We start from the raw sequence: 23,213 nt of genomic DNA, 5'->3' as shown, positions 1-23,213 counted from the left end.
ATAATGGACAACAATCCTCTTGATCTTTGTAAGTCTTGCAAATGATAGGCTAGCTGAGATTGATGGGAGGTAGAGTTCCTGTCTTCTCAAGGGCATCAGATAAGTAAGGCTGTTTTACACCTTCATCCAGAGAAATATTGAGTACTTAATTGCATTTATCTGCTTAACTTAGCAATTGCTCTCTGATTATCTCGGTATCTCTGTGGACCCCTTGGAAAACGGTGGTGTCTTATTGAACTAGACTTCTCTGAATATAAATTGATTTCTATCACCACCATCTTCCCATCCCTTCCTTGTGCAGCCTTGGCTGTTTTTGAACAATTGGAAATTGCCTTTCAGAAAAGTCATTCTTGTCTTTTCAATTTTGGTGAATTCAATGGTGTAAAGTCAAGTAGCTTTTTTTTGGAATTGAAGTCATGAATATGGAAGTGATTAAAGACAAATCAAATATATGATGATGAGCAAAGATCAGCATATCAAAGAAAATAAAGCCAGAAAGAAAAATAATAATCAATTAATCACATTAGTCCAGAATGGCCAATTTATCATATTTGCACTAACTGTTGGTGTGTTTTCATTGCAGCCATAAAAAATTTAGTAGCTTAAGGATGTCTGTGCTGTTCTTTCCACCTTGGGAGACTTCACAGCAGGGGTAATACAGGTGGTCCTCGGCTTACAACAGTTCATTTAGTGATGGTTCAAAGTTACAGCATAACTGAAAAGAGTGACTTATGACCATTTTTCACAGTTACGACCATTTCAGCATCCCCATGGTCATGTGATCACAATCCAGACGCTTGGCAACTGACTCCTATTTATGACAGTTGCAGTGTCCTAGGATCACGTGATCCCCTTTTGTGACCTGACAAGCAAAGTCAATGAGGAAGCCAGATTCACTTAGGAACTGTGTTACTAACTGTGTTACTAACACCTGCAGTGATTCACTTAACAACTGTGGCAAGAAATGTCATAAAATGGAGAAAACTCACTTAACAAATGTCTCACTTAGCAATCAATACTTTGGGCTTTGTGGTCATAAGTCAAGGACTACCTTTTTATACTGTACAATCTTCATAGCAGATCCCCATAAAAATTGCAATGAAACAAGAAATGCTTCCTATTCTGGAGTTGCATGGCCAGGCAGATTCTGTTACTGAATTTTGGGTAAATCTCTGTTTCATAGAATCATAGGCTTGGAGGGAACTGTTGAGGTCTTTTAGTCCAATCCTTTGCCCAAGGCAGGAGCCCTCAAACCATCCCAGACAAATCTTGCCCAATCTTTTCTTGAGCACCCACAATTCTGGGAGGCAAAGCTGTTCCTCATTGATTAATTGTTCTCATGGTCAGGAAATTGTTTACCAACCAGAGTGGTAAACTCTGGTTGGTAAGCCAGACCAGCTGCACAAGAGCTTAACTTTACCAGTCCCACCTCTGAACTCTCTCAAAGGAGAAAGAGCTGTCATTCTAGGTCAGGCTTTCTCAACATTCGAAGCCTGTGCCTCTACATAAACAACACAAATATAAAAAATAATAAGATAAATAAATTAAAATAAATAAATTAAAAAGAAAATACAACCAACCAAAAAACTCAAAGGGCAGTTATGATGGACCACAGGGTCTTTTTCTGCAGTCAGTTTTCTATGTTTCATGGCCAAAGCTTAGAACAGAGGTCTTCAAACTTGGCAGCTTGAAGACTTCTGGATTTCAACTCATAGCTGTCTGGAGAATTCTGGGAGTTGAAGTCCGCAAGTCTTCAAGCTGCCAAATTTGAAGACCTCTGGCTTAGAATAACGCTGGGTCTTGATCTAGTTCATAGAATAGCAGAGCAGAGCAGAGCAGAGTTGGAAGGGGCCTTGGAGCAGGGTGGGTTTCTACCAGTTCACCCCAGTTCAGGAAAAAACCAAGAAAGTCCAGTTGACTGGCAGTCCAGCTGACAGCTGAACTTTGGGACATTTAGTGTCAAGTCGACCTTTTAATGTACAATTATCCAAACCCAGCACATGGAGGGAAACCAGGTTTTCAACCAAAGCCTTACAGAAGGCTAGGAGAGTGGAGGTCTGCTGAGCTTCGGGCTGTAGAAGGTCCCATAAGGCAGCGGCTGCCACAGAAAAGCCACACTTCCTAGATCCCATCAGATGGCAATATTTAGGGGAAGGGTGCCCACCCTGTCTGATCTGGTAGGATGGATAGATTCCCCTATGTTTTATTAACCAGATCAACTGGGGTTCAGTGCATAGATAATATATGGAATTTGCTACCACCGGATGTAGTGGCCAACATCTTGGGTGGCTTTCATGGGGATTAGAAAAAATCCCAGGGATTAAGGTTATTAGTGGCAATTTGTCAAACTGGCTACCATGTATGATCTTCCTAATGGAGGCAGAAAGTCTATCAATGCAGTCGCAGGGAAATGGACTGACATTTTGTTTTCCAAATGTGTCTGTCAAACCACTCTGGGGACATAATGAAAACATGTGGAGTTTTACTTTTAGCCTGATTCAACAGGATATAGGTCCCAGCCCCATGATTCTATGTTCTATTTATTTACACAAATGACAAAAATCTTTAAACTTTAAAAAAGAAAAGAGACGACTTCCAACAAACTAAAAATGCTACCTAAAAGAGAAGAGCAGGAAGAAGATTGGGGGGATATACCTTATATTTTATATTTATCAACTGTCAGTCATTGATTAATGAATACACTAATATTCCTCTATATTCTTTTAGCCACCTCCCATATTCGATACATATTTTTTTTTATTGGAAAAGTTTTACAATTACATTTTCTCCCCATTCCCCCCCCCCCAAACCCTCCCTAACTTCCCTAACCTCCCTAACCCCCCCTAACCCACCCCTCCCCCCCGGACTTCCACAGAATATAATCCAAATCAAAATCCCCTTTTTATAAAACTTGAACCCCTCCACCCCCAATATATTTTTCCATCTTCACAAAATTCAAATATTTCTATCTTTATATAACACTTTCAATTAAAAGCTATCTGATACTTCCTAGTTTGATATTTGTTCTAAACATAATCTATCCACTTTTTCCACTCCCATTCATAAGTCTCTTGTGAGCGATCTTTTAGATATGCTGAAATCTTCGCCATCTCTGCAAAGCTGGCCATCTTCAAAGTCCATTCCTCGATAGTGGGCATAGCTTCATTTTTCCAGTATTGACCTATCAGTAATCTTGCTGCTGTTATCATATACAATATCAACTTTATTTCACCCAATGTAAAACCCTTAACTATACCCAATAAAAACAATTGTGGAGAAAACTGAATTTTTTTCTTCAAAACATTCTGCATGACCCACCAAATTTTTATCCAAAAAGCTTTCACTTTCTTACAGGTCTACCAAACATGGTAATATGTAGCATCTAAGCAGTCACATCTCCAACATTTTGGTTGAACATTAGGGTACATGCACGACAATTTCTTAGGATCTAAATGCCATCTATAAAACATTTTATAAAAATTTTCCCTCAAATTCTGCGACTGTGTGAATTTAACATTCTGGACCCAAATTTTTTCCCATGTTTCCAACATCACTGGTTCTGCAAAATTTTGTGCCCACTTAATCATACAATCTTTAACCAATTCAGTTTCTGAATCCCTTTCTAACAAAACATTATAAAGCCTTTTAATATGCATTGGACCTTTCTCTTTTATATGTCTAACCAATTCTTCCTCGTGCAACATAATACCAGTTTTTTGGTCCTCTTTCCATCTCAGTTGAAGTTGATTATACTGTAACCAAGTTAGATTAATCCCTTCTTCCAACAGTGTCTCTAATGTCTTCAGTTGCCATCTGCCCGCATCTGTAAAGATACAACCATAATTTCTGATGCAATAAAATTCCAAAGCTTTGAAATTAATAATCTTTAACATGTAAAGACTTTCCCATACTGTAAATCTGTGGGGTCCATGGAGCTCTCTAAACTTGGTTGTTTTTCAGACATTTCATTACCCAACCAGGTAACATCATCATGGCTAGAAGGAAGTGAAGTTTATACTCTGTTTGCATACTTAAACAATAGCCTAATCAAGAAACCACCAGGAACATTCCAACAAACACTGGCAGGGCAAACCCCACTCTCTTCTAGCACTGATGATGTCACCTGTTCGGGTAATGAAACATCTGCAAAAATATAATAATAATTTAAAAAGCACCAAGGACCCCAAAGTTCAACCCTGAGCTAGCAATGTTTTCTTCTATCAGTACTGTAAATCTGTTTATGCCCATTAACTTATTTATGCATCTGTTTATACACATTTCACGGGAACATGGCTCCCTTTGGAGCTATAGCGTGAATGGTTTTATGGGGTTTATCTCTTACCCATAACTGCGCTTGGTGCGTCTGTCTTCATAGCGGATTGACTTGGCTGCTTTCTCTCATTTCGTTCAACCTCCTTTATTATCTTCCACGCTTTCTGCTTCTTCATTTAGTCCTGGCAGGACAACAGCTCAGGGAGCACAGAGTTGACATGAAACCATGTTAGTTCAGTCTCAGGCCCTCAAAAGGCTTCCCAAGGCTCCTGAGACCATCATTGCTATTGGTCTAATGATCTGTTTTGCTATAAGGCAGCTAATGTAGGTTATAATTCAGCAGGAATCTCTCAGAACCATTCTGGCTTTTGCATTCTCTGTAATGGTGCCCTGATTTCTTGAACGTAGAAGAGGAGAATGTGATACTCTCTTAGGACCAACGTATAAGTACCACTTGAGCAGTGTGCTTGGGGCAACAGTCCCAGAGATGCATGAGACCAGAAACCAAGAGGTCGGTGTGGTCAGGACAGAAACAAGACTTGATTTAATTTCAACTTATAATAATTGGCGTTTGCAAATATTTCCCTTGATAGTACTGACAGTTCTTGACTTATAACAGTTCATTTAGTGGACCATTCAAAGTTACAACGGCACTGAAAAAAGTGACTTATGACTATTTTTCACACTTATGACCATTGCAGGATCCCCATGGTCACATGATCAAAAAGTTTGGCAACTGGTTCACATTTACGATGGTTGCAGTGTCCCGAGGTCATGTGTCACCTTTTGTGACCTGACAAGGAAAATCAATGGGGAAGCCAGATTCACTTAACAACCGTGTTACTAACTTAACAGCTGCAGTGATTCACTGTTGCAAGAAAGGTCGTAAAATGGGGCAAAACTCACTTAAGAAATGTCTTGCTTAGAAACAAAAAAATTGGGTTTGATTGTGGTCATAAGTCGAGGACTACCTGTATCTCATATTTGCTTGACTAATTCCCCACTTTGGTCACATTAGATTGACAACTTTTGGAGGGGCTGTGGGTCATCATTAAGTTTTAGTGGGATATTGGGGTCCAAAAGCAGGCTTTGCATCTGGCAGGGTTGTTGGGTTGGCATTTCTTTGAAAAAGCAACATTCAGATTCAGGGAAAGGTCATGGCTTCTTCAAGGAACTGCCACCAGGAAGAGAGAAAGTAACCGTGCCAGGTCCTACTGCATCCCTTAATGTCCAATTTTGGGAAATTGAGAAAGATAAATTTGTGTTTCCGTTTAATCCTTGCATTAAGATGGACTTCTTTTTCTTCTCCTTCCTCATTTCTCCTCCCTCTCTTTTCTTCTCCACCTCCCATCCAGGCGTCAGCTACTCCCGATCCGTTCCTCCGACATACCCACCACCCCAGGAGCCACTAAATCAGGGACAATACTTGGTAACCGACGGCATAGTCCAACCGCAGGTCTATGAGTTCACCGAACCGAAACGTAGCCAGTCACCGTTCTGGCAAAACTTCAGCAGATTAACGCCATTCAAAAAATAATATATAGAGTGAGGGGAAGAGTTTTAAAATAAAGTTTAAAAAAAAATTTAAAAATGAATAAAAAATATATTTATAGATGGACCTTTTTTGGAGAAGCACTGTTGAAACTTAACATTATATATATATATATGAATGAAATTTCATATATATATATATAGATATAGATATAGATATATATGAATGAAATTTTGAAGGACCAAAAACATTTTTTGTTATACTTGTTTTAGGGAAAAAATAGTATCTGCTGCATTATTTTAGGAAGCACCAAGTATTTCGAACCATGTAACTTTCTTTATTTTGACATCTTTGGAAATGTTGTTAAAATTTGTTCTTGAAGTTTTTTTGCTACAGAAATGGTGTTCCAGAATGATTCATATTTGCCTTGTGCTCTGCCTTTGACAGGTTCCATCCAGGGCCAGCGAGGTGCATATTTGTTTTGAGATTTCATTTACAAAAACTGTCTTCTAAAAGCATCTGGGTGCAGGGAGAGCTGTTTAAACCCCCTCCTCTCCTATATCCCTTTCTCTCAGAGCGCCATGGATGGAGCCTGTCAGAGACCCAGGGAGAGAAGGATTGAATTCTCATTTGTTCCTCTGGAAAGAGCTTGGCTGGAGCAACTACCTCGCCAGCAATGAATGTTCAGGGTCGGCTCAATTTGGTTGTTTGGAATGAGCTGCAATTTGTGCCCCATATTCTTTGGTTCTGATCCAATGCTCCTTTGTACTGTGCAAATGATACTTGTGTTGCTTTGAATGCAGTTGGTAGAGGCACACCAGCTCTGTGGTTCTTCAGCTCTGCAAATTATCTGGAAAACAGGGATTGCAGCTCAGAAGTGCCCAGGCAACTGTATCCGAGTGCGGGTGGGAAGAGATAGTATATGAATTTTTATTATGCAAGAAAGTATGCCTTTGGCTGCTGTTGATGCGGTCATTTTAATTGCAATCACTTCCCTTTCTTCTGTGGGACTCCTCCATTCCCCAGCAAAACCAATTAAGTTATTCCCATTTCAGTTACACGTTCTTTGGGGATTTGATCCATTTCGTTTTTATATTTTATTTTTGGTAGAGCTCATTGCAAAAGCCTAAACCTTTCCTGCATAGTTTCAAAAAATGTATGGAAAGTCCACATATCCCAGCTTAAGCGCTAAACTGATTCTCAGAATTCTGGTCAGTTGGCCCAAGGAGTCTGGTCCTAAAATTATGGCCAACATCCAAGCACACCATAGGCCAGTAATAATGAGCTCTTAGTCTTGGGATCATTGGCTCCATAATCTCAAACCTTGTCCTTATCAGAAAGGTATGCAGTATTACGGAATAAGGTTTAATGCTGCATGTCCAAAAAAGCCAACTCATTTGCAAAGGATGCATTTCATAAACATCCTTTGGATCACAAAATGTCAGGAACTAGTAGTCAGAGAGACTTGGTGAAGTTCAAAATGGGACAACTTGCCACGGCCAACTCACCAGGCCAACTCAACAATTCAATTTAATTATTTAAAACAATTACAAAAATATTTTAATTTTTGTCATTTTTTTTGTCATTTTTATCATTTAAATTTTGTCATTCACATTTATTTTGTCCCTCCTTTGGCATCCTTTCTTTAACGATTTGTTCAACTATTTCTTCCATGCTAGTGTAACTCTTGCCCCATGGCAAGTCGGTCATGACGAGTTGTTGTAGCCATTGCTCAGCAAACAGGAAACACTGCCAAGAAATCCCCAGTCTTGAGAGTTTTGCCTCTTAACTCACCTGCTGTGGCCCAAATGGATAAAATTACCCAAATATTTAACCCCACCCACTCCAGGATCCTAAAATATATATTGGGGAAGGAGTTGCCAGCAGTCCCATTTTTGTGCCCTATGGAATGTACTTTATTTTTTTTTAGAAAATATATTTATGCATAGAATCATAGGGCTGGAAGGGACCTGAGAGGTCTTCTAGTCCAACCCTCTGCTCAAGGCCTTATACCATCCCAGTCAAATGGTTCTCCAGTCTATTTTTGAAAAGCTCCAGTGATTTTTTCCAATGATCCATTAGCGTTATATTCCCCCAATTATACTGCACTATCTCAGAATAACAGAGCTGGAAGGGACCTTGGAGGTCTTCTAGTCCAACCCCCTGCACAAGCAAGAGACCCTATACTATTCCAGACCAATGGCGGTCCAGTCTCATCTTAAAAATCTCCAGTGATGGAGAACCTGCAACTTCTGAAGGCAAACCATTTCACTGGTTAATTTTTCTAATTGTCAGGAAATTTCTCCTTAGTTCTAGGTTGTTTCCATCCATTGGTTCTTGTTTTGCTTTCTGGTGTTTAATCTCTATTAAACACATTTAATTAGACAGGGAGCATCAGGTCACTCCCTGCTTTGAGACCCCCTTGAACCCCACCGGTAGAATTTGTGGTGTGATTTCTCATGGTTTTCTAGGGAAATAAGGGGCTCACCATACATAAAGGAACAATTTATGTCACTTTTGCATCACTCCCTTGCTGCCTTCTGCATCCTGGGCATTGAAAATATGGTTTGTGTGTATTAAAACACCCCCCTAAATTCCCTAGATATGTATCAAAACAAGTTGCCAAATTTTTAAATGAGCTAAGGTGGAATTTGCCTTTTATGTCCCTTTTGTAAACCAACATGGATGACAAGATGCCAGTCGTATTATTCTGGAGTTTGTTCCTTGCTTGCTGTCAGCTAAGAGAATATTCCATCATATATTTTAGCTTCCAAATGTTACCAGGGGAAACAGAATGAGAAGGAAGATGCTCAGAGGTTGCATTAAGTAAAGCTCTTGTCTCTCTTGCTTAGCTTGAATTGACTTTGTTAAAGAAACCCTTTGAAAAATGAAAGCAAAGCAACCACACTTCTTTTCATTCCTGAGTGGTTACAGTTCCTTTTGTGGATATTCAGGCACAGCAGGAAAACCTGGCTGCCTCTTTAAACAGGAGGAATTCCCTGGTTCCTGCTGATTTAATGTTTATGCCAACAGGAGCAACATTTTGGACAGATTTCTTACCCAGATAAATGATAAAGGGGCAAACGTTTTGTGTCCTGCTTTTAGAATACCCACACTTGAGTTTTCCACAACTCCATTTTTATGAGTTGCCTTTGCTTTATGCATTGACCTGTTGAGATGGGTAGACGCTTTAAGAATGGAATAGCCTCCATTACTGTAAATAGTAACAATAACAGCGTTGGAAAAGAACTTTGGAGGTTATCTAATCCAAGCCGCTGCTCTTGCAGGAGATCTATACTATTTCTGATAGATGGCTGTCCAGTCTCTTCTTAAAAGCCTCCAGTGTTGGGGCACCCACAATTTCCGAAAGCAATTTGTTCCCCCAGTTAATTGTTCTCACCGTCAGGAATTTTCTCCTTAGTTGTAAGTTGCTTCTCTCCTTGGTTAGTTTCCATCCATTGTTTCTCGTCTTGCCTTTTCTTGCTTTGGAAAATAAGTTGGCCCCCCTCTTCCTTGTAGCAGCCCTTCAAGTATTGGAAGGCTGCTATCACATCACCCCTAGTGCTTCTTTTCACTAGACTAGGCATACCCCAATCCTGTAACCGTTCATCGTATGTTTTAGCCTCCAGGCCCTTAATCATTTTTGCCATTCTTCTCTGCACTCTTTCCAAAGTCTCAACTAATTTTTTGTATTGGGGTGACCAGAACTGGATGCAGTTTTCCAAGTATAGTCTTGCCAAGGCTTTGTAGAGTGGCACTTGCACCATGTTACAAATGGAGAAAAAGAGAGAGGGAAAGAGAGGGAAAGAAGAAGTAGAAGAGGGAAAATGCCAGGGAATTGGGAACAATGCAATGGACACCTTTGTTTTCTTACTTCTTTGCCTGCTTATTTATTGGGAGGGGGAAGGTACCAAGAGTGTTAGCTAAGCCTTTTCATTTGCTGTTTTATGCCTCAGAGAGCGCAAGTGAAACCTCCATTATTTTTATCTGAAGATGCTTCCTAAAAAATTCAACCTTAGGAAAAACAAGGAAACCACCATTGATCACCTCCTTAGTTCCATCATAAATTAAGACTAACATGGTCTGATAAGAACCCCCTTGTTGGACCGGCAGCTTCTTTCTAAATACAGGGAGGGGGGAAGTGAATGACAAGGAAGGGGAAAGGGCTGGACTGAGACATGGGCAAGGTAAGAGAGATGCTGGCATTTGTTCCTGAGCAAGAGAGTCTGTGCACTCCGCTCCCCTAACTCATCCGGCAGAAACACACCTCCTTCCTGTACAAGGTGCTATGAGGACCGAAGCTTAACTTCCCACAAACAATGATGGGTTGGAGTCCCCCACGACCCAGCATTATGGACCAGGAGACCTGTTGGGACCGGAAGCGTCTTGTTTCTTTGAAGGCCTACATCTGATTGGACTTGGGGAGGGAACACCGGAGGGGGGGGGAGAGAAAGAGACAGACAGACAGACACCTGGGCAGGTTGCTTGAACATTGACTTCTGTGCCAAGCCCAAAGGAAGCTGGAGGCATCTGTTGAAGAAGGACGTTGGCCGTGCCTGAGTCTAAGCAGAAAGGAAGAATGTTGACACTTTAGATACAGAGACAGGGAGGTGACCCTCCGTCTGTAGACTGATGAAATGTTTTCCCTTGACTGCAGATACCAAGATTTTCTTTTCAAGATCTCCGCTTCCCCCGTTCTCCTTGAATATTTAAGGCAAACAAAAACAAAGCAAGAATCCAAAACTAGGTGCATTTAACAGTTGTAAATAGACAATAAATATAGGAGAGAGAAAAAAAAACAGAGAAAAAGCATATATTTGAAATTTGTTTCAGTTTTTGGATGGACAGTAGCTGTCCTTTTCAGTGTTATTGATAGTACATTTGTGATCCTTTCGGATTCTGATTTTGTTCTCTTTTGATGCTTACTTTTTCATTGCGGCTACATTTCAGGGAACATGTATATTTAGTAGCTATTGTAAGTTTTGCATGGCACCACCAGGCTATTTTCTTTTTCCTGGAGAAGAATAAAGAATGAGCTTTTGGGGACATAACAGTCGTTGCACTTGGAATGGAGGAACATATGCCAGGGAATGCGAGTGGGGGAGGGGAGGAAATGCTTCATTTGGGGCTGAACGTTTTCTACAGGGGAGGCTCTACCTGTCCAAAGGATTTTGGTAACCCAGCTAATTCTCAGTTGCCAGTTCTATTCTTTTGTTTTTATTGGATTGTTTGACCCTGTCAAACAAATGTCGGAGTTGTGTGTATTAAAAAAAAAACAAAAAAAAAACAAATCAAAACAGTGTTTTAAAAAAAAAAGTGTTGTAAAGACACTGAGCCTTATGAAAAAAATATTTATGGAGTTAAATAAAAAGACCTGAAAAGACATCTCGAGCATTTCTTCCTAAAATTAATACAACGGCCCAGACGTGTGCGTCTTTATGAATCGGATGGAGGCTAAAGGGTGGGGCTGAATTTCCTGGGTTGAGTCATTTCAGAGGGTGGGGATGAAATGACATTTGTGCATTTATATGTATGTTGCATTGATGTAATACAGGTAGTCCTCGACTTACAATGATTCATTTAGTGACCTTTGGAAGTTAACAACAGCACTGAAAAACATGACTTATGACCGTTTTTCACATTTACAACATCTCCATGGCCATGTGATCAAAATTCAGATACTTGGAAACTGACTCATATTTATGACAGTTGCAGTGTCCCAGGGTCATGTGATCCCCTTTTGTGACCTTCTAACAAGCAAAGTCAATGGGAAAGCCAGATTCACTTAACAACCATGTGACTAACAACTGCATTGATTCAGTTAGCAACGGTGGCAACAAAGGTCGTAAAATAGCAATAGCAATAGCTCTTAGACTTATATACCACTTCACAGTCTTTACAGCAGTTTACAGAGTCAGCATATTTACCCCAACAATCTGGATCCTCATTTTACCCACCTCGGAAGGATGGAAGGCTGAGTCAACTTGAGCCAGTGAGACCCGAACTGCCAAACTGTTGGCAGCCGGCAGTCAGCAGAAGTAGCCTGCAGTACTGCACTCTAACCACTGCGCCACTGCAAAATTCACTTAATAAATGTCTCACTTATCAATAAAATGTTTTGGCTCAATTGTCATATGTCGAGGACTAACTGTACTACAGGTAGTCCTTGACTTACAGCCTTTCAGTTACTGACTGTTTGAAGTTACAACAGCACTGAAAAAAGTGACTTATGACTGTTTTTCACAGTTATGACTGTTGCAACATTCCCATGGTCATGTAATCAAAATTCAGAGCCTTGGCAACTGACTCGTATTATGATGGTTGCAGTGTCCCGGGGTCATGTGACCACCTTTTGCAACCTCCTGACAAACAAAGTCAATGGGGAAGCCTGATTCACTTAACAGCTGCAGTGATTCATTTAACAACTGTGACAAGAAAGGTCATAAAATGGGGTAAAACTCACTTAACAAATGTCTCACTTAACAATAGAAGTTCAATTGTGATCATAAGTCAAGGACTACATATATAGTGCATTGATGCAACATCTATCCATCCCTCTCTGGTTGGACCCCCATTGAGATGATATATTATAGCAGGATTTCTCAACTTTGGCAATTTTAAGATGTGGGGACTTCAATTCAGGGCTGGCTGAGGAATTCTGGGAAATCCTGCATTGATGGCTCTCCTTGGGTGGGAGATCTAAGCAGAGTTCTGGTTTGTTATGAACATTTCCAGAGATTTTTCTTTTATGAGTGTCTCCCTTTTGAGTGGGTCACCTTTGCCTGGCTTTGGTGCTGTATCTGCTGCCTATGTTCTCTCCTTTTTCTCTTTTCGCCTTTTATACTCTGCATATCGTTCCTCTTCATCACTCTTTGGGATCAAAAATGGCCCACATCATTAGGGGGTTATTTCTGAAGGCATCATGATGATATTTGTGGCATTGTCACATTGATGTGAAGAAAATGGGGTGTCCCAGACAATGGGGAGATTAAATGAGAAGGCCTTGATGTCAAGGAAAGAGAAGCAGCAGACGAAAGAAAACAAAAAGTGAAAGGTGTCACAAAACACAGATCATCACAAATGTTGACCAAAGTCCATTTCTGTATTGTTAGGTTGCAGCAGGGATACAAAATTGGAGGCTGGCGTGAAGATTAGAATGTATTGATTTAGCTACAACATTCACAGCCCATTTATCAGCTTGAAAACTGCCAGAGAAGCTCATGGAATAATAACAAGACAATTCCTGTCCCCAGGTTCACACTCTTTAAAACAATTCAACAGTATCCTCTTTTTTTAAAAAAATTGCCAGCACGCTTTTCAGATGTATTTTTGCAGAGGATGGATATGCTTGTCGAATACTACATCAGCAAAGGTGGGTTCCTCAATTCGTTATCCTAATCCAGTTGCTTTGAAGTTTATCGCCCAGATGAATTTCTTCCACTTCTCTGCATAAACATTGTAGGCTGAGGGTGAAGGTGACCTTCTGTACTAGGGTTCAAGTCTCCATTCAACCATGGAAGTCCTTGAGTGACTAAGAACTAGTTTTGGTTTGCTGTAACTCATCAATAGTTGTAGATTAATTAGGAATCCACAACTATTGCAAGTCCCTGATTGATTGATTGATTGATCCATTGAACGGAAAGATCCCACTGTTGCCTTGAGCTCTCCAAAAAAGGCAGGGTATCTGTGAAATGCAGGTGGCATGGTGGCCTAGCAGTTAAGAGGCTGGGCTTGTCAGCCACAAGGTTGACAGTTTGAGACCCAAGTGCCATGCAACAGGATGAGCTCCTGTTCCTTGCTCCACCTCCAACCAGCTAGCAGTTCAAAAGCATGCAAATGTGAGTAGATAAATAGGTACCACTTCGGTTGGAAGGTAACAGTGTTCTGTGCACCTCAGCGTATAGTCATGCTGGCCACATGACTACAGACGCATCTTTGGACAACGCTGGCTTCCTCGGCTAGGAAAGAGAGATGAGCACCACCATTAGAGTCGGGCACAACTGAGCAGGGGAAACATTTACCTTTTTATTTGTGAAATAACAACAGAACATGACACAAACTCCTTTTTATACATTATTCATTCTAAATCAGTGTTTCTCAACCTTGGCAATTTTTAAGATGCGTGGACTTCAACTCCCAGCAAAGCTGGCTGGGGAATTCTGGGAATTGAAGTCCACGCATCTTAAAAGTTGCCAGGGTTGAGAAAACACAGTTCTAGATGACCTGAGCCTCTTCATGACTGAAGCATGAAAGAGCTGTTGTGTGGATGATCTTCCTCACTTTCACTTTTTCCACATCTATCTCTTCTTTCATGATGATCCCAAGGTTCTCCATGAATTTATCCGGATGGAACTGATCCCCACCTGTTCCTGTTATCAGACTTTCGGGAGGTTCTGTGAGCATGACGATTATAGGAGTTCTCAACTTGCTACATTTAACACAGCTGAAAAAAGATACAAGTAATCCTTAATTTACAGCAGTTTGTTTAGTGACCAAAGTTACAACAACATTGAAAAAGGAGTTATAACCATTTTTCACACTTAGATGGTCACGTGATTAAAATTCTTCCGCTTGGCAACTGGCTCATATTTATGATGGTCTCAGGATCTCCTTTTGCAACTTTCTGACAAGCAAAGTCAATGGGGAAGCCAGATTCACTTAACAACCGTATCACTAACTTAACAACTACAGTAATTCACTTAACAACTGTGGCAGGAAACTCAAATGTCTCACTTAGCAAAAATTTTGGACTCTATTGTTTTTGTAAGTCAAGGATTACCTGTGTTTATGAATAGTTTTCACACTTACGACCATCACAGGATCCCTTTGGTCATGTGATCAAAATTTGGGCACTTGGCATATAGGTGCGATGGTTGCAGCATCCCAGGGTTACATTTGCAGCCTTGCCAGTGGGGATCTGACAAGCAAACTCAATGATAGGAGCTGGATTTACTTAATGGCCATGTCCAAAAGTTCATAAAATCAGTCATGACTCAGTTAATGACTGCATGACTTAGTAACAGGCGTTCCAGTCCCGATTGTGATCATAAGTTCAGGACTGCCTGTAATAAAACAACATCAGCGACTCAGTCACATAATTTATAAACCAGCTTGGTTAAGTATAAAAGGACTTGTTATTAATAATGCATATTATTAATAGATACTTTTTTCTTTAACATTGCTGTTAATATTTTAAGAAAACACAGGCTAGAAGAGACAAGGAAGAAAAAAAACTATTACATAAGTTTACAAGGATAAGTACCTGTATGCAGGTACCTCCAATTATTTTTATTTATTTTTCTTCATATTTAGGAACCATCCTTCTCCCTCCATGGAGTGACTTTAATATTCTCTCAATTTCCAGACTTCCCTAGGCTGTCAGAAAATATCAGGTGCTCCTCAAGAATATTTGACAGGTCTTTCAAACCTTTGGGACTACAAAGTGGGCAGAGAAGAGCATCGGTAGAGGGGTTTTTTTGCATTACATGCAAAAGAGGTTTGTATGTAATGTGTGTATAATAACTTTGTACATGAACAGAGCTTCAATTGCGTAGTGGTATCTGTACACACACGCACACACACAATGTCATGTCAACCATGGCTATCGATTAAATCATAAATGCCAGTTTTCCCCAACCATAAGTTCTCCCACTCTGCTGTGTTTTGTTTTGTTTTGTTTTGTTTTTTATTGCAAAAGTTTTACAATTACATTTTCACCCCTTTTTTCACCCCCCCACCTTCCTCCCCAAACTTCCCGTCCTCCCTAACCCTCCCTAACCCTCCCCCCCAGACTTCCCTATTATGTACTCATAACTAATAACACTGATATATATACCTGAACCCATCCCTCCCCCTATATAATTTTCCCTCTTTGTCTCTTTACATTAAGATATTTCTAATACATTGTTTTCAAATAAAAGCTATTTGATACTTTCTAGTTTGGTATTTGTTCTGAACATATTCTATCCACCTTTTCCATTCCCATTCATAAGTCTCTTGTGAACAATCTTTTAAATATGCTGAAATCTTCGCCATCTCTGCAAAACTGGCCATCTTCAAAGTCCATTCCTCGATAGTAGGCAAAGCTTCATTCTTCCAATATTTACCTATCAACAATCTTGCTGCTGTTATCATATACAATATTAATTTTATTTCACCCCGTGTAAAACCCTTAACTATACCCAATAAAAACAATTGTGGAGAAAATTGAATTTTTTTCTTCAAAACATTCTGCATGACCCACCATATTTTTATCCAAAAAGCCTTAACTTTCCTACAGGTCCACCAAACATGATAATACGTAGCATCCAAACATTCGCATCTCCAACATTTTGGCTGAACATTAGGGTACATACATGACAACTTTTTAGGATCTAAATGCCATCTATAAAACATTTTATAAAAATTTTCCCTCAGATTCTGCGACTGTGTAAATTTAACATTCTGAACCCAAATTTTTTCCCATGTTTCCAACATCACTGGTTCTTCAAAATTTTGTGCCCACTTAATCATGCAATCTTTAACTAATTCCGTTTCTGAATCCCTTTCTAGCAAAACATTATAAAGCCTTTTAATATGCATTGGACCTTTCTCTCTTATATGTCTAACCAATTCTTCCTCATGCAACATAATACCAGTTTTTTGGTCCTCTTTCCATCTCAATTGTAATTGATTATATTGTAACCAGGTTAAATTAATCCCTTCGTCCAACAGTGTCTGCAATGTCTTCAGCTGCCATCTGCCCGCATCTGTAAAAAGAACCTCTTTGTATAAAAACCCCCCGAGTGACATTATATTTGTATTCCACAAGGTATGACCAAGATCCAGCCATAGCGGTATTTTATAATCCCATTTGAGTCGGTGCTTCTTCCAAACTCTCATCAAAGAATCTGTAAGTATATGACTTTTAAATACTTTATCAACTTTGTCATCATAAAATAGGTAAGCATGCCATCCAAATTCAAGATCAAAACTTTCTGCATTCAATATTCCAGCCTTTTTACTTCCAAACCAATCACTTGTTAAAGTTAAAGCTGCTGCATCATAATATAACTGTAGGTTTGGAAGTTTAAGGCCTCCTCTTTCTGGAACATCTTGCATAATTTTCAATTTCACTCTCGGCTGTTTCTCGTTCCAGACAAACTTATTAAGTCCAGTTTGCCAAACTTTCAGTTGTTTATCACTTTTAAGCACCGGAATCATTTGAAACAAAAACAGAAATCTTGGCAAAATGTTCATCTTAACTGCTGCTATTCTTCCAAGTAAAGACAGTTGCAGCTTTTTCCAAGTCTCCATGTCTTTCTGAACCTCTCGCCACAACACCTCATAGTTATTTTGAAACAATTTCATGTTTGATTCTGCAACCTGAACTCCAAAATATTTTACCTTAGGTACAATTTCAAAACCTGCCCTCCTTTCAAGCTCATGTTTACGATCTTGTGTCATATTTTTGACTATCATTTTAGTCTTTTTTGAATTCAGTCTAAAACCTGAAACTCTACCATAGTCTTGTATAATGTCATTCATCAAGATTGTTGATTCCATTGGTTGTGATAGGGTAACCACCAGATCATCTGCAAATGCCTTTATTCTATAATCCTCTTGCCTTATCATTATGCCTTTCAAAATTTTTGAGTCCCGTATTGTATTTAGCAAGACTTCCAGTGTTAAAATAAATAAAAGTGGGGACAACGGACATCCCTGTCTTGTTCCTTTTTCAATTTTAAACTCTGTCGTCAAACTTCCATTAATAATAATCTGTGCTTTTTGCTCTTGATAAATTGCTGAAATCGCCTGTATAAATTGGTCCCCAAAGCCCATCTTTTTTAAAGTCTTTAGTAGAAAATTCCAATCCACTCTATCAAAGGCCTTCTCCGCATCCAAAAAAACCAGCACTGCAGAAATCTGTTTATTCTTGTCAAGATATTCCAATAAGTCTATTACTTGCCTTACATTGTCCTTCATATATCTGCCCTCAATAAATCCCGCTTGGTCCGCATGAATCACCTTTTGGATTACTGGCATCAACCTGTTGGCTAATACCTTCGCATAAATTTTATAGTCTGTGTTCAAAAGAGATATTGGTCTGTAGTTCTCTGGTTTTTTAGGACCAACTTGTTCTTTTGGTATCAAAGATATATAAGCAGTTGTCCAAGATGGGGGTATTTTGCCCCCTTGTTGAATATTGCAAAATAAATCTCTAAGTTGTCCCACCATTTCAGCTTGTAAAGTTTTGTAATACACTGCGGTCAAACCATCCGTGCCAGGAGCTTTGGCTGTTTTTAGCTGTTTAATTGCTGCTGTTATCTCCTCCTCTGTTATAGGATAATTCATTCTTTCCTTTTGTTGATCAGTAATTTTTGTAACTCTCTTATCCTTTAAATATTTTTCTATAAGTCCATTCTGCACCTCTTCTTTAGCATATAGTTTAGTATAATAATCCACAAAAGCTTCTTTAATTAGTTTTTGTTGAAAGATTTCTTTCCCTCCAATATCAATACTATCAATAGTCCGTATACTTTGTTTTTTCCTCAATGTGTAAGCCAACCATCTGCCCGGTTTGTTAGCGTTGCAAAATGTATTATGCTTCGCGTATTGTAAACTTGTTGCAACTTGTTCCGCCATAAGCATTTGAAATTGGTCTTTCAAAAGTTTTATAGCACTTCGTATTCTTTCATCTGTTGGGTTTTTAATAAGTAACTGTTCTTTATTCTTTATTTCCATTTCCAACTCAAATCTTTTCTTTTGTCGGAACAGTCTATGTTTAGAATTCATGTAGATGAGTACCCCTCTCATATAAGCTTTACTTGCATCCCAAACAATTTCAATTGGGGTACCTTTATTCAAATTTATTTCAAAAAATTCTTTCAAATGCTTTTTAAGTTCTATTGTATTTTTTTCATATCTAAACAAGTTCTCATTTAATCTCCAAGAACGTCTCTCAACCTTATCCATCTCAATTTCTATCCATACAGGGCTATGGTCAGTCAGAGTTCTTGGAAAAATCTTTGTTCTTTTTGTCTTAACAAGTAGATCATTTGACAACAGGATAAAATCAATCCTAGAAAAAGATCTATGTCTATCCGAAAAAAAAGTGTAGTCCAATTCATTTGGATTATGTATTCTCCAAACATCTTTTAATTCCATATCTTCTTTCATATCAAAAAAAGTCTGTGGTAGTCTAATTCTAGACTTTGCCAAGCTCTTTTTATCTAGTTTAGAATCAATTACTCCATTCCAGTCTCCCATAATTAAGATAGATCTATAGTCCCATTGCAATATTTTAGTATGTAACATCTTATAAAAATAATCCTGTTGTTGGTTGGGAGCATAAATTCCAATCAAAAGAATTTGACCATTTGCTGTGAGCAATTCAATTGCTACAAACCTACCATCTTGATCTGCTTCTATAACTTTCGCTGTTAATTTTTTATTTACATAAATAACCACACCATTCTTTTTCTGCGAAGTTGAAGATATATAATGTGCTCCTAGTTTTGAGTTTATCAAATATTTTTGATCTTGAGTTGTGATATGCGTTTCTTGTAAACATATTATATCATTATTAAATTGTTTCAAATATGTAAATAATTTCTTCCTTTTCTGTGCTGAATTCAACCCATTGACATTCCAAGATAGACACTTAAAGGTCATCAGCCTCTTTCTGGAGCACAGAGCAAAATATTTGAAGTTCATCCGAGAGCTTCGATCTCGCTCCTCCCATAGCTCCACTCTCTTGTACGGTACTCTTAACTGCCTTCTTGTCTTGTCTTTCCTGTTGTTGTTGTTGCTGTTGTTTAAGTAGCTTGGATTGGGCTCTAGTTATACGTTGATCTTTAACTTCTGTCAACTGAATCAAATCCAAAATTGGAGAAGAATCCAACAAGGGCTCACTCAGAAAACCTCCTTCTGCACCTTGCACGTTTTCTAATTCCTGCTTAGACTGTTCTTTCAATTGCCTCTCTTCACTCTCCTTAATCTCCAAAACTGTAGATGTACGTGGAGATGGTGTTCTTTCCTTAAGAATAGTACTGTAAAAGTGTTGTGCCTTCTCCACGGTATTCAACCGATATCCTTCTCCCTTATATCTAAAAATTATCCCAGCTGGTGCGTCCCACCGGAAGGGTATCTGTAAATTTCTCAATTCCTTAACAAGAAAACCAAATTCTTTTCTAGCTTTCAGCATTTTAGGAGGTAATTCTTTAAAAATTTCAAGTCGTGAGCCCCCCACTTGTACAGAAGTGTGAAAAGATTTTTGCAGGATAACATTTCTAATTTCTCTCTCAGTAAAGTATATGACCACATCTCTAGGCAATTGTCTTTGTCTGGCCACCCAAGAGTTCACTCTGTAAATTTTATCTATTTTATGAAATACCAAATCAGGATTAGCTTGTAAAATCTTAGCCAAGGCTTCAGAGCAAACCTGTCTCAAGTCCTGTCTCTCCTCCTCTCGAATTCCCCGAAGCCGTATGGCAAATTCCATCGCCCGGAATTGTATCATAACAATCTCATCTTCAATTCTCTGCATTTTATTGTCAACTTCATCAATTTTATAATCATTGTCTTTCATCTTAACATTAACTTCTGATTTGAATTCTTCAACTTTAAAATCAACTTTCCCAATAAATTCTGCCAGGCCAGACGCCACTTCTGATATTTTTTTGGTCACCTTATTTTGATTCTGTTTCACCATGTCTTTAACTTCATTAATTTCCTGCATAAATTCCTGATGTGATTTTTGAAGTTTATCATCTATCCCCTGTTGAGATTTTTGAAATTTGTCATCCAGAGTTTTAGAAATAAATTCTTTTAAATCTCCCACATCAAATTCTTTTTTCTGGGTTTGTAGCTGTTGAGCAGGGGGAAGTTGCGTTTGATGTTTGTGTGTGGGGGATCCCCCCCCCTAATGCCTTCCCTTCCTGCTTCTTTGAAGCCATCCTGGCTCGTGATCTAGTTTTTCTAAAGAGGGAAGTTCCTTTTCCTTTCCCTCCTGCACAAAGACTTCTAAAAAAGTCCCCCAGATTTGATCAAACAAGGGTTAAAATAAAGCAAAGTCCAATATTGAAAAGGGAAAAAATTTCCCAGTTATTTCTCTTATAACAAGCAAGGCAGCTTAGTAGCAACTTGGAAACTTTGTAGCAAAACAAAGTAACTTCACCAATCCACACTCGCTGGCTCGTTAACTCTGAGGCTAGGCGCCATATTTTTTCAAAGCACTTTCACTCATTCGCATTTTCTCAGATTGAAAAGTCAACAAAGTGCTAATACTTGCGTTTCCAAATTTCAGGATTCAGGTAGTTTCGCTGTTTATTAAAACTGGTTCTTTCGCTTTAAGTTTCCTGCAGCCGGCTTGTTCTGCAAAAGCAGAATCGTCCCACGTCACCCGGAGTTCCAGCAGGTTGGGAGGGAGCCACGCCTGTTCTCTCCCCAGAAACTTCCCTGGGGGGTTACAGGGGCTCAACCTGTGCCCTGCGATCTCTCCTTCTTCAATCCTGTGGATTTAGAAGTTTTCGAGCCGCTTCTTCGTCTCGAAGCGGCTCTACAGGCGGCGGGGCTGGCGGAGCTTCAAAGAGCGCCGCCGTCGCCGAAGACAAGGAAACCGGAAGTCTTTTGTTTTGTTTTTTAATTTGATTTATATGCTGCCCTTCTCCGGAGACTCAGGGCAGCTTACAATGCGTTAAGCAATTCATCTGAATTCCTTTCGACATCACTTGGCGGGAATTATGTCCAAATAAAAGGAAGCTCCTGGGTTGGGATGGCTGATCAAGATTTATTTGAAGAAAGGGTAGCTTTGTCTCCCATCTATGAAAATCATTAGATCTCTTCCTGTCTTGCTTCTCTGAACTACCAACCTGGACAATGATGTTCCATTTGTCAGGTTTCGATGCTGCCACCATTACTCTCAGATAAATTTTATCTCTCTTCTGTTTTTTATAAAGAAAATCTACAGCATGAAGTTGCCTTGATTGCACTTTGGTGAGACTTTGTTCAGGAGAATGCCATCCAGGGGTGAAATCCAGCAGGTTCTAACAGGTTCTGGAGAACCGGTAGCGGAAATTTTGAGTAGTTCAGAGAACCGGCAAATATCACGTCTGGCCGGCCCCAGAGTGGGGTGGGAATGGAGATTTTGCAGTATCCTTCCCCTGCCATGGCCACCAAGCCACGCCCACAGAACCGGTAGGGGAAAAAATTGGATTTCACCCCTGATGCCATCCTCCTGGTCTTCCTTGATCTCTCACAGCTTTTTGCATTATCTTTCTGATCCAGCTCCATGGAATTTCAGTGAAGACCACAATTGTTCTCCTTCCTAGGGGGCAGATTCCAGTCATCAATGGGGGAAGAGCTTCCCGCATAATCTCTACTTTGTGGCATGTGTCAGGGCCTGCCTCTGATCAATCCCTAGGAAAGAAAACTCTTGACTCCATAGATTCAGAGAAAAGGTACTTTTACTAGGAAAGAACTGATTGCAAAAGTTAGGCAAGGTCTGAAGCAAAGCGTATGTGAAGAGTCCATCCCCCAGTAGCCAGGTAACCAGAGTTCAATCATCAGCCAGGAAGATGTTTCGGGAACGTCTCTGGTCCAGGTGCATCGCTCCTCCTTTGTACATGTGATCCCAGGACAGTTAGCCTTGAAGATGTTAAATAACCGAAGCTGCCTCTCAGAGTCCAGGCCTCCCCATAGCTTCTCAGAAATTCCACTTTCACTTCCTGCATATTTCCCCTCCCCTGTTTCCATGGCAGCTGGCAGCAAGCTTGAAGGAAAGCAAAGATGGCCAGGCTGACAGCATAGCTCAGGGCTCTCAGCCTTTATATCAGGAGTCACCAACCTTTCAGACCTCAGGAACCACTAAATTCATAATTTTAAATCCCGTGGACCACTAATACGATCTGCCTAATGACCGGCTGGGTGGGCGTGGCTTGATGGTCATGTGACTGGGTGGATGTGGCCAATTTGATGTCACTCACATCGAGGGGCGCCTCACCAGCCTCTACTCGCCCTCCCCGTCTAGGGCCCCAACAGGAAGCAGTTGTTGGAGCTAAGCAGCCACCATGAGAAAGAGTTGGCAAAACAGCTGGCTCAGTTCAAATTGGGTCTGACCAAGAAGGAGGCTCAGCAAAAGCACCTCACTGAGGACTACGAGCATAGGCTTTCCAAGCAGAGGGAAGACCTGTGGGAGTGCAAGGCCAGGTACCGGCGCCTGGAGGCTCAGCGAGTTGAGATGATCAGTCAGTTCCAGGCCATGAGGCAGTCCCACTGGAACAAGGTCCTCTGGCTCTTCGCCACCAGCGGCACTTCCCTCCAGACTTCGCCCAAAGCCCCGCACCAGGAGGCTGAAGCAGACCCCAAGTTGGAATTTCTGCCCCCCTCTGACACACACAAAAAGACCCTGAAGGGGGAGACTCTCTGCAGTAACACAAGCATTCATTGAACATATCCAGCCCAGGAGCCG

The 23,213-nt window shown here is 40.0% G+C and overlaps 1 protein-coding gene across 6 annotated transcripts in view; it reads left to right on the top strand.

The window, feature by feature from the left end:
- Nucleotides 1-11,149, top strand: part of ARHGEF9 (Cdc42 guanine nucleotide exchange factor 9) — a 262,804-nt gene extending 251,655 nt beyond the window's left edge. For all 6 annotated transcript variants that reach the window (XM_087877453.1, XM_034435086.3, XM_034435090.3 and 3 more), the window contains one exon: nucleotides 5,628-11,149. In XM_087877453.1, the coding sequence (XP_087733579.1) occupies nucleotides 5,628-5,809 (182 nt within the window). In that variant the 3' untranslated portion in view covers nucleotides 5,810-11,149. The remainder of the gene's footprint in view (nucleotides 1-5,627) is intronic.
- The last annotated feature ends 12,064 nt before the right edge of the window (nucleotides 11,150-23,213 follow it).

The sequence above is a fragment of the Pantherophis guttatus genome, chromosome 12 (assembly GCF_059756535.1).
Source record: "Pantherophis guttatus breed Tessera chromosome 12, ASM5975653v1, whole genome shotgun sequence".
Classification (NCBI taxonomy): domain Eukaryota; kingdom Metazoa; phylum Chordata; class Lepidosauria; order Squamata; family Colubridae; genus Pantherophis; species Pantherophis guttatus.
The sequence above is the reverse complement of the archived record's forward strand: the minus strand, read 5'-3'. Positions and strand labels throughout refer to the sequence as shown.